The sequence below is a fragment of the Apus apus genome, chromosome 7 (assembly GCF_020740795.1).
Source record: "Apus apus isolate bApuApu2 chromosome 7, bApuApu2.pri.cur, whole genome shotgun sequence".
Lineage (NCBI taxonomy): Eukaryota > Metazoa > Chordata > Aves > Apodiformes > Apodidae > Apus > Apus apus.
Window position 1 is genome coordinate 29427307 of NC_067288.1, and position 12667 is coordinate 29439973.

General features: G+C 40.0%; 1 protein-coding gene across 5 annotated transcripts in view; it reads right to left on the bottom strand.

The window, feature by feature from the left end:
* The window catches only part of ITGB3BP (integrin subunit beta 3 binding protein), a 47184-nt gene extending 34574 nt beyond the window's left edge, over positions 1-12610 (bottom strand). For 2 of the 5 annotated variants that reach the window (XM_051624516.1, XM_051624514.1), the window contains exons 1-4: positions 9815-10222; positions 9427-9469; positions 4208-4346; positions 152-224 (exon numbers count right to left, since the gene is read on the bottom strand). In XM_051624516.1, coding sequence (XP_051480476.1) covers positions 152-224; positions 4208-4346; positions 9427-9469; positions 9815-9870 — 311 coding nt within the window. In that variant the 5' untranslated portion in view covers positions 9871-10222. Of the gene's footprint in view, positions 1-151; positions 225-4207; positions 4347-9426; positions 9470-9814; positions 12014-12529 lie in introns of those variants that run through there. The other 3 variants (XM_051624518.1, XM_051624519.1, XM_051624517.1) reach the window with 3 other exon arrangements.
* Positions 12611-12667: the final 57 nt, after the last annotated feature.

Genomic DNA, 12667 nt, shown 5'->3' on the forward strand with positions numbered 1-12667 from the left:
ATAACTGTAAGCCTGCCATTCAGTGCCTTTGAATCCAATCCTCTGGAATTGAAAGTATAAAAAAATAATCACAATTTAATTCTAAGGGAAATACTCGTCTTTCCTAAGTAAAAACCAGGCACGGCAGCCACAGGACGCGGGATACACTTACTCATCCTCCTCTGTTTGAGGCTGCCCTCTCCTGGATAAGCCGCTTTCTGAACCCGTCTGCTCGGTGCTGGCTCCTAGGAGGGTCACCAGAAAGAAAAGAAACAAAGACAAAAATAAGATACAGAGTATCTGACCTTCATGAAAAAGCTGTCAGGATGAACCCTGCCTGTTCATTGATCTTTCAGGAAGAGAAAAAAGCCAAAACTCACCTAGGAAGCAGGACAGATTCCTTCATGATGAAATACACTCAATTCACTATAATTTATTCCTGCAATTTGACCTCTCATCAATTCACAGTACATTTGTATTTGTGGGATTACAGTACACTGGAAAGTAGTATAATTCTGACACATAGTTCCTGTGCTTTGCTCAGAAGCTTTTTATCCTATTCACTACCTAAATGCAGCCTATTAGCAAGAGCATTATCCTGAAAATAATGACTGAGCAATGAAGCCTCCATTTTCCTCTCAGGAAAAGTGCCTGGTCCCCAACTCCATCTTGTAAACAACCCCAAAGAAATACTGCAAATGACTTCTAAAGGCTCTGACAATATAATATTCTAGCATCATCATGTGGCAGGGCATGAACAATCACGTGTCAGTTGCCATTATTCTGCCTGGTGAGCCAGATTTCTGCATTTCAGTGCACTGATACTTGGAGCAGATGCATGTTTCTCTGGGGGAACAGGACCAGGATCTTACCACCAAAGTCCATTCCTATGGATTTGGTAATAAAACCTAGGCTCTCAAGTGGTGTTGGCACAGGGCTGGACTGCCTTTCTGGCACTGCAGGTCGGGCATTCCTAAACGACCAGATTCCAAGTGCCAGAGACTGTTCTCCCAAAGCAGGTGGATAGGGAGGCTGATTAGATGAAGAAAGTTGGTGCTGCACTGAGGTCTCTGCTTGAGATGGTTCAACAGCCACTCACAAAGGCCTTGTATGTTTAACCATACACCTCTGATCCCAAAAAATGTCCTCAATTTCCATCTATTTACACACCTTATCACAACCCACACAATTCAGGCAGAAATCATATTAGAACAAAAACAGATCAAAGTTTTATCTTGTGTCAATTACTATAGTTTTTAAAGTCAGCTTGCCAATTTTGCTTGCTCTCCAATTAGCATATCAGGAGGTGATGTACTAGCAGAAAAAAAGTACTGTCTCCCCCCTAGCCAGTACTCCAAAAATAGCATGTTCTGTCACATCTAATAGGATCCCAGAGTACAACAGTCTTTGGTGAATCTACTGATGCTAGTGAATTTATAACTGATTGTGCTCCACACAATCTATAGTCACCTTAAGTGTTATATCTATCTAGGTTCCAGCAATCAGGGGGTGACATCTGAATAACAGAAATGAATTCTGCTTAGTTGTGGCTGAAGCTGAAGAAATCACATCATGTGGAAGTTTTGTAACTTCCACCTTAAGAATTTTCCCTCTCAACAGTATCAGGCAAACACTCAGTTTCTCAATTTCTACTCCCATTTCTGGACACAGTTCTGTTCTTCTGTGCAATGGATTTCTTTTGGATCTGATATAGTTAAAGACAAAATGGTGGAGGTGCAGGCATACACAGGAAGGGGGAGAGGCATAATCATGCATTCATTCTTTTTTTTCTGATGAGTTTTCCCTTTAAACAATAAGATCATTAGTGCATTCAACCATTAGTGACTTAGAATTGCACACCAGTAATTCAGCTTTAGAGTTCACTCCACTCATAGCCCTTCAGACTATACTGATCTATCCACTACCCAAGAATCACTATTTTTTTTCTGGTGCCAAGTAAGTTCAGAAAGTGTTTTAAATTAGTTATTAGCTGCCATTCCTCCAACAGATACATATATGTTCTTACAAACGCTTTGTATTCAACAGCTGTTGTTGTAAGGATGAAATTCACCTTTAAATGAAAAATTTGGAGGAAACTAAAACAGATCTTTACTATGGCCTTAACAAATGCATTGATCCCAGACTAAACCCTTTGGAGTGAGGTGCTTTTCACTTTTCACTGTAATACATCCCCTTTCTGACATCAAACCAAAAAAGGGAGACCACACTAAGCATTAAACACTTGGATTTCTTCTTACTAGATCTAAATTATTACAGACAAGTATCAGTGCTCAAGGATAAATTAACTTTTAATTTTAATATTTTGTAAAACATTTAGAAATACTTCAGAATGACAAGGTGCTATAAAAGTTTCAGCTGTTCCACTACAGTAGATAAAGGTTAAGGCCCCCAAAGATTTAATTTAAAATCTAAGTACTTGTAGAACTTGCAGTTAAATCAGTCATCACTGATCAAACAGATACTTTTAGACCAGTGCTATGGAATGGTGGAACCATGGGCTGATTTGAATAAAAATACAATGATTCAAAATAAATCTTAGAAATGTGTTAGCCAACAATGATGAAAAACTTGTGATGATTTTATATTTCATTAATGTAGAAATGTATGTCATAAATGGGTTGTGAGACTTAGGGTAGTTAGGCAATATATGAATTATCAGGCAGCCCAATAAGACAACATCATTGAGACACACTCTTTTATAACTGGGTTGGTTCATGTCTTCCCCTAAAAGAAATGTTACTTTGGAACCATCTCAACATTCTGTAGGTATTTGGTCTTTTCTGAGACACTCTTCCACACTGTTATCAAAAGAAAGTCATGTTCCTAAGACAAGTAATTTCCACCTGTCTCCTCAAATGCAGGCACTTTTTCTACTTTGCACAATGCACGGCCAGTTTTCACAGTGAATGGCATTTATTTTGTATCCATTTTCATTCTGTTGTTTTTTTAATATTGGCCACAGAAGAAGACAATATAGATTTTACTCTAACACCTCAAAGGTGATGTGCATAATCTATTAAAATATTACAACACTTAAAATAAAAGTGTTGTTTCGGAAGGAGAAAATAAATTGGGTTTTAAACCTAAAATGACAACCTGAAACCTGTGGTATTATATACCACTATTGTGTAGTTATATGAAAAAAAAAAAAGTAGTCTAATACTACATTATTGAATAATTATCCATCTAAATGTCAGCTATGACCATGTGATCAGTCTTTTTATTGGCAAAAAGAACGTTCCCCTATGTCCATAGTAAACATCAGTATGGAAGTGCAGAACATGTTCACCTTTCCCACTGACATCTTGATATACAGGGATTTTTAGACAAGACATTTTGCCCCCTTCTTTTCTTTCACCTAAGTGATAAGGCATGTAATGCAAAGGCACAGATGCTGAAAAAGTTTTAAAACTTCCTGGAGGAAAAACCCACTTCTGCAGATCCATCACGAGAGCATATGGTGCAACAGCTAGTGCAAAAACCTGCAGACATCTAGATAAATTTCAAACAGTGGTTATTCCATCTTGCTCAGAATATTTCTACTCATCATAATTCATGAATGCTAGTGAGGCCTCAATTACTGCACATAAATCCCAAAATATATGGGGCATGGAAAGCTCTTTAACCCAACAAAAAGGCATAACAAGAACTGATGGCTGAAAATTAAAGCCAGACAAATTCAAAATCTGACAGATTTATTTTTTAATACTGCAGGTAATTGAACAAGGAACTTGCTAAGAAGAGAAGTGCTGGATTGTTGTTGCTGTTATTATTATTACTATTATTATTATTATTTAAAGTCTTCAAATCAAGACTTAACCATCTTTACAGGAGTTGTACTGCAAGGAAATGAAAGCTCTTGGGACTTAGAAAGAAAGCACAGAAAGGACATCACTAGCATAAACATGCCTGACCAGTGGAATTAATGGAATTACTGACAAAAATGCCAGTGCAGGGGTTTTTTTGCTGAGCCAAAGTCCAACATTTTTAATACTGGCCAACAGAAAGCAAAACTTTTTTCATAAAAATACCTAAGATTTATGCAGAAAAGATTCCAGCTTTCAAAGTCAACGCCTGCTTTTCCCAAAGACATTAAAACCCTTTAAGAGGAAAAAGGAATCAAACATACCACATGAGACATAAGTTACTAAATCAGGGCAATAACCAGAAAAATGTTGCAGTAAGAAAGACAGAATGTTCAACTAACCATTTGATGGGCGATTTCCGAGAGTCTGTGCATGATGACTCGTGGGAGATGAAAATGGACTGATTTGGCATGTTCCTGTTGTTGGTGAGTAAGAGTTTAGACTTTTCTTTTTGCTCTTCAAAGGTGTTGCATCAGGTGGCTAAAATGTAGCAGAAGACAAAGAGTCCAGATGAATATTGGCTATGGAGAAGGCACCCACGTCCATCTACAAACGACAATAGTTGGGAACTTTCCTTCTGCAAACTAAATACATTCTGGCCTCTACTTCTAAGGTCAGTAGAGTCCCAAATTGCACCCCAAACCTCACAAAGCCTCTCTGAACATTTACTATCTGCTAATAGGCTTTTCCAGGTAATTCCTACCTTTATCTCCTCCCATTTATGGGAAGCCTATGTTATATGTTGTGGTGGGTTGATCTTCACTGGCTGCCAGGTGCCCACCAAGTCATTTTATCACTCCTCCTCCTCATTAGTATTAGTTTCACTCAAAAAAATAAAAAGCCCTTCAAGCACCAGCCTCTCAGTTTTCATAAACATAAAGTATGTGGTTTCCAGAGATTGAGGTATTCTGGCATGAACACTTGGCTGGTTTTGTTTGTTTTTATAAAAGCAGTCAAAAAATGGTGTAATTTCTTCTACAGTGATGAGAATTTAATATAGATGAACAATAAGCAGGTATTTTTAGATTTTAATTCTATCAAAATGCAGTTATTTCTAATGATTTTCTAAAGTCTTAATTAAAAAACAACAAACCCAAGCGAGTCCCTTAAATCAAAAACTTTGTCTCTGGCTTAGGATTTAAATGATCTTCTAGGTCCCTCCCAACCCAAACCATTCTATAATTTCAAAATGTCTAGTGACATAAAAGGAGTTATTTAGTGATGCTAAAGAAATTGTGCAGGAAGTTTTCAGAAAAACTAGTCTGCAATTCAGAAATATTAACTGGGAGATTGGATGCTGAATTGCAACTCTGAGAAACAGGGATTCAGCTGCACTTCTAACAGACAGAAGAAAAAAAACAACCCAAATCAAACCCACACTTTGCACAGAAAGGGCTTCTGCTCTAGTAACAACTTAATTCCAATTAAGAAATCTAGGAGCTTTAAAAATAACACCATCAATGACTCTCTGAAAAAGGAGACACACAGAAACAGAACACAGGTAGCACTTAAAGGACATTCCACTGGCAGCAGCAGCATCATAATGTCACTTACACTCTTAGAAACCATGGATCAAGTGGCTACAGGATTTTCCAGGCAGCTGAGTTGGAAGTATTAGGCAATATGCAGACTACCAGGCATCCAGTACTTCACTGATCCAATAATTAAACATCTGCCATGTAAATAATAAAGGGACATTTTGGGCAAAACCAGTTTTTCCAGTTCCTTTCAGAATCTTCTCAAGGACTTCCAGCAGAGCTGTCTGAATGCAGTGAAATAGACTTTTTTCTACAGTTCAGTGACTTTTTTTTTTCCCTCTTAAAAACATAGTATCATCAAAGCAAACCACACAGAGAAGCAGAATGAGAGATTTCTTCATTTTAAAATTTGTTACAATCCTGGGTCTTTCAGTTTGAGGAGCAAATTCATTTATCCCTATTTTTGCAAATGCAGCAAGCAAAGGAAAGGCACATCCAATTGCCAAACAACCACCCTTCTCTTGTGCCTCATTCCAGCCATAAAACTGAATATCTATCATTTGTCTTCATGTCACTCAGAACAGTCACTCAATTTCATACAGTATTTCTTCATTGGAAGCTTTATTGTACATGATTATTCTGTAATCTTTTTAAGTTCCATTTATTATCCATTTTATTAATGTTAGAAAAAGTATCATAGGTAAGCATATGACACTGTTTCAATACCAAGAATGGAATACAAGGTGAGGATCTGATGTTTACATTCAATAAAGAACATGCAGTACTTCAGCCCAGTTGGGGGAAAAATATTAAATAAAATAATCAGACAACCTGATATTTGCACTTTGGTAACTGACATTTCCACTGCAATTTCAAATTAATACCTCATTCATTCCCTTGTCATACTTAATCATATGTTGTCCTGTTTTGCTGGAAAAAGACCTTTGTGCTCCTCCTTTTTAAATCAGATTATGGAAAGGGCATACAAATCTTTGAGTCCAGTGGGGATTCCTCAGCATGGGGATCTCTTGTGTGCTCTGGAAAAAGTGTTTCCTGGGGACATGGTGGAGAGCAAAGGCAGTGTGAGTCCAGAGCATGGTACAGCATGGAAAGACAGCTCTGAGAAGGCCTGAACCTCCTAGGTTTAAGGTCTTACAAATACCCTTTGGAAAATGTGGCTACAGCAGTTCTAGGTGTTAAAAGTGGTGCACAGTCAGCAGGGGATTGAAATCTCCTGAAGCACAATACTCCTGTATTTCACACCTAGACAGACATGCATTCCCTTTATGTTTCCATTACAGCTTCTACCACATCCTTCACCAAAATTTCAGGATGATTTCTAGAAGTTACCATGACATATATAAGTTTCCATTACTGGCTTTCAGTTTTCCACAGTGAAGTATTATTGAATTCTTCTTGATCATATGAAAGTATAAAGAATGTTCAATATCCCCTTGTCTCCATTTAGTGGTCAGAGAACCAAAGCCCAGAGAATTGAATTGGTCTTTGTTACTCCCTTCCACCTTTCCTGGGGGAGAAGGAAGAGGGACTTCAAGGTTGGAAGATAAAACTAGAACAGGTTTACTAGAACAGGGAAGGGGTAGTAACAGGTGGGACAATAATAAAAAATAGACAAATATATATTAAACTCTATTTCAATGGTCACTTATACACGTGTCTGAAAGTCCCCCAGGGCAAAGCCAACTTGGGAAGAAGGTCCAGGTTTCTTCCCAGCACCTGATGGAATCAGATCCTGCAAAGCACATGGCAAGCTTAAGATAAAGGGCAGGAGTTTCTCTCCAAGAGCTCTGCTGGACCAGGGAAGAAGGAAGGGAAGGAAGGAGGAAGGGAAGGAGGAATACTGATGCAATGGCATTATAGTTGCAGTGTTTCTTGGTGTTCTTTCTCTGATATATCTTATTGTACTTTTACACAAAGCTGCAGAGTTGATGTTTTTCTCCTACTCTACCTTCAGCAGTTGTCCTTAAGTTAGAACCTAACAGTGTTCTGCTGGTCATCAGGAAGAGGATTTACACCATATTGCAAAGGATTTAATTTGCTGCCCACTTACTTAGCTTTCTTATAGCTCCTGGGTATTACTCTGCCTTGGTTTAGTCTTAAATACCCTAAATAATTTCAGATCAGCCATTTATACCCTTTTTGCAGTCTATCAGTATTTAAATATTACCTGATGGAAATCTCCAGTCTGTTACCATTAATATTTTGCCACATTCAGGCAGGTTAAGAAAATGTTTCAAATAACCTTTAAGTGAAATATTATTTACAGTAAAGTATCAATGCCTCTTTAGGCAGGTAAATGTCATCAAATCTCTGGTAACAGGGAAAGTCTCCAATCTGCTTACCCTTTCAGGATATTTTTCCTGCTTGACCAGCAGTCACCTCAGCCATCATATTTCTGGATATGAACTAAGACTCCTTTGAGCAGCTACCTGGAAAAGTTCCTGTAGTTCTTAAAAGAACAGTATTTCTTTGGCAGTAAGAATTTATCTTCCAGGAAGAAGAGTCTTAGTCCAGTTGTGCAATTTTTAAATTATTCCATACTAACATTACAAAATCTAAAATACTGATTCTGATCTGGTTGGTCCAGGCATACTTTGGTTAGTCTGACCAGCAGGTGGAATTAAGGGCTCCTGAATAACAGGAAAGACATTGTAAAAACAGCAGTGAATGTGGCAGAGCTGAAACAGGTACTCGATGCAAATCATGTCTGTTTATTACCTTACATTCCTTCCTACCTTCAGTAATGTTATTCAACTTTGGTACACTTTAAATCTGTAAAAATCATGGTGTAAACCCACATTACTGAGACTCCAGTGAAAAGTTTTAATCTTTCAGATGGGCTTTTGTTAAGCTTTTTGCAGCACAAGAACCAGAATGCAGGTAACCATCAAGTAACTCTTTCATTTTATCTTACAGGGAGGGGCCAGGGAAGGAACAGCTTTAAGGCAGAAAAAGAACCCCATGTAATTTTGACTGGACCACTCATCTACAAAAACGTTACTATAGCCCAAGAAACAGATGCAAAATTACAGTCACAGCTGCATCCTGAGCAGAACAAGTTGGGTAATGGTACACTAAGCTGCTAATTAAATTGCTAATGATTTTTTTTAGTGCCACTGCAGTATTTTGCCACCTTTGTTTAAATTAAAAAAAAAAAAAAGTACCTAGAAAATTGTTTAAATTGCAGATTTCTATCTTGCTAAATACTGGTGAGACCTCCAATATCTTCTGCATATAAACAGATCTCTTCAAAATGACACAGATGTGCAGATTTATTTGGAGCTCATTTGCTGACCAGCTATTTGTTTAGATATAATTTTCCAAAATTTCCCCTCCTTCACACACCACCATCCTCACAGGCTCCTCCACTCTTGGTAGGAGCAGATAATAAACTGACATATGTCATGACATGCTGGTGCTGGGAGTGCACAAGAGCTGCATTTACAAAAAATAATAGCAACAGTACAATTTTATTTTTATTGTGATAACTGTGGTGAAATTTATGGCAGTGTTAGTACTTTATTGTTTCATTATGCCAGATTAGCTGAGGGAGGTAATTATATCCTTGACATCAAAATGTCCTTAATGTTTTCATTTCAATTTTGCAGTTTATAATATGCAGATTACAGCATTATCATAATTCCATATTGTTACATGTACAATTGCATGGCAGATTTGCAATTTGCTTCCAGGATAATGGAGATGATTTCTAATAAATGGCTTCACCAAGGATCTTAACTCGTTCAGCTCTTGGGTAAATAGTGATGGCAATAAAAATATGCATATTTCTCCATTATTTTCCAGTGATTCATGCACATGCACATTACTTAAAGCCAGGCAGTTTTATGACAAATGGAATACAAGAAATATTATACTAATATTTTCAGCAGTAATTTTGTGCCTTGTTAATATTTTTCTAGATAACATCTGATCTGTAACAATGTAAATGCAGCTCTGATTAAATGTTTATAGACATATATGCATGCATGGAGATATATACACACACACACACACACAGATATATCCAGCCCAGATGGTTCCATACACCAAAAGATACTTACATTATCTTTTTTAACAGTGTCCAACTTTAATGCTCTCTTAGCTCTGCAAGAAAAAAACATGGACAAGTTCGATGGCCATAGAGACAAAAAGATTTCTGCTAGTAAGGTCTCTAATCAGTAATTTAAGACATTTTCCTTTCTCATGTTTCACATTTTTTTATACTACACCAGAAAACTAATGTCATCCAAAGCAAATACATTAACTGGTTAAAATACCAAAACTATTGCTGGTTTAAAAGGATAAAGTGTTTGCACAAGAAAACCCAATTCTCCATTTTATACTAGAGATAAAAACCAAGACACTGAAGTGAAATCTCTCTGTCTATTTGTCCCTTTCTCAAAGACTATAAACAGTGAAAAAAAGGCAAAAACATTATCATTTACATACCTTCTGAGCAAGGGCTGAAATGATTTTGCCATTAGTAGAAACAATGAATTAGGCATTTAAAACAGAGGCACAGCCAAGGTGAAAGAAGTAGTTCTTCCCATCATTTTTGCTCTTAACATGATTCAGTGCTGCCAGACTATGACTTAACTGGGGAACAGATGCTCTATGTCTTTACAGGTCCCCAAACCATAAGAAACTATTTGCTAGTCTTCTTCACTATACTGATTCAGGAACATGCCAAGCTCCCTCTGCAAAATCTGCTCTGCTGAACTGGATGCCCAGCTGTTAATGGCAACGCTAGAAGAGGAAAGCTGAATATTTATAATACTTTATATCCTACAGCTGTCTGCTAAAGAGCAGTCATCAAAATTTTATTGAATGCAGGCTAAATGCTCAAAGGAAAGAAAGGTCAACATAAATTAAGACTATTTTTCCCAGAGACAACGGAAACTTTTCAAGCACGTTCCTAAATCTTAACCATAGTTTAAAGCATCATATATATATATAAAAAAAAAAGAGGAAAAATTAAAGTGTTTATAAGAACAGTCCCCAAGAAAGATATGTATGACATAAAATTAAACAAGATTTAGAAAATACATCGTATTTCAAGAACTTAGTTCACAGTTTTCATCTTGGAAAACAATGTTTGGCCCTGTAAGGAATTAAGATGCCCTCATTCCAAACATTTCCTTTTAAAATTTATGTGACTACTCCAAAACTGTAAATTGAAGTATTGGAAAAATGGAATGAAAACACATCTTTGAAATATAACCCAGGAAACAGTCTTATATGAATACTGTTTCACAACTATCTGTTACAAAAAGGGGAAGAAAAGTATTCCATCTTTGAAAAGCCAAATAAACAGGTAACATTTACATTAAAAATGTGTCTGAACTTCTTGCCAAAGGGCAGTCAAAGCTGTAACAGTTTGATGGAATTCTTTACAATGTATTTCTTTTTAAAATAGAACCCCATATTCCTCAAGGAAAGCCAACTCCATTACATCTTCCACCCCAGTGGCAGCAGAGAAACATTATATTTATTAATAAATCTACTCTGAAGGATGCTCTAGGGGCCAATGCATTTGCATGTTATACTAAGGCACGTTATGATGGAAGTTTTTATGATGGACTTCAAAAAGAAGCTGGAAGCCAAAGCAAAGCAGAACCTGGACTCAACATAGCTGTAGGAAGAGGATAAATGAGAAACTACATGAAAATACCACTAAATTATAAACATTGAGAAAATTTCTTTAGCAAGTTGTGGACTGGTCAAGACTATGTTCTTTAAAGCCTGCCAGGTGTTTTGTCCTGCACTGGAGTTGCAGACAGCCCAAATTTCTCTCTGCTGGCCTGCAAAACATATAGAATCATAGAATATAGAATCATAGAATGTCTTGCGTTGGAAGGGACCTCTAAAGGTCATCTAGTCCAAGCCCCCTACAATAAGCAGGGACATCTCCAACTAGAACAGACTGCTCAGGGTCCCATCAAGCCTGGCCTTGAATGTCTCCAGGGATGGGGCCCCCAGCACCTCTCTAGGCAAACCTCTGCAAACACCCTGAGCTATGGCAGCAAAGGCAGCCTCATTCCAGGCAAGCAGTCCAACCTTGGAGGAAGCTGCATGGGTACAATTCTGGCTGCAGGAGGTCAACTTTACCTCTCTTTTCCCAATCCATCCTACCCAGCAGCCTGGTTTCTTCCTGGGCTTCTTTTCAGTGATTGTCTTTCTGATGCCTTACTGTGAGAAGGTAAATCTCTGGCAACTGTGATTCACTCAAAATAAGTTAAAATTTGTGCCCTCGGTCTACATGTAATCCATGTAGAAAGAGCACCAGCTTTGTTTTGGTTTATCTTTTGGATAGGGCTGGAGAAGCCTTGCTTTGCTTATGGTGCAGAATCAAACGTCAGAATGAGAACAAGACAGGGGGATAGAAAGGTGAGGCATGTTAGCTCTAACATCAATTATCTCTGAAACCGCATTAGGAGCTGAAAACTGGGACACTATCAGGCTTATCTCTCGGCAGCAGAAGTCTTGGGGCCCCGCTGCAGCTGCTGAAGTTACCAACAACCTCCTTTTGGGTGGCTGTTCAGAACCCACCACAACCACCGACACCGCAGGGCGGCATCGGGCGCCCGCGACCGTTGTCACGGCAGAGACGGGGGAGATGTGAACAGGCCTTATGCCTTTCGTGGGAGAGCTTTTATGGAGAGATGCAGCCGGACGGAGGGCGGGCAGGGGATGCCAAGCCCCGGCCGCCGCATGCAGCGCCGCACCCAGGCGTCCAACCCGGCACAGCCCGCCCGTCCCAGGGCTCCGGCCACCCCGCACGGCCCCACCGGCCTTCTCCGCGGGGTCTGGAGGGATCGACACGTCCCCCCGTGGCCGGGGAAGCCGGGAACAAACGCCTAACGCCGGGACAGCGGTACCCGCAGCAGCCGGCATCGCGCACCCAACCTGCGCCCGGACACCCGGAACGCTGCCCGCTCCCGCCCGGCGGCTGGAAGGCAGCGCGGGAAACACCCGCCCTGCCCCACGCGCTCCTCCCTCTCCGGGACAACCCCAGGAGGACGTTTCTCGGCGGGGAACAAGCCCGCCGGGCAGGCAGGCGAGCCCGCCTCACCGCGTCCCGCCCGGGGCCCGCGCTCCGGCGGGGAAGGAAGAACCGGCCCCGAGCCCCGAGCCCCGCTCCCCGAGCCCGGCCCCGCTACCTACGACATCGCGGCGCCGGAGCCGCTCCCGCCGCCGTGCACCGGGCAAACGCCGCCGGCGGGAAACGGCTCGGAAGGGCGGGACGCGGCCGCGGCGGCTGCGCAGGCTGCGAGGCGGGCCGGGCCGGGCCGGGCCGGGGGC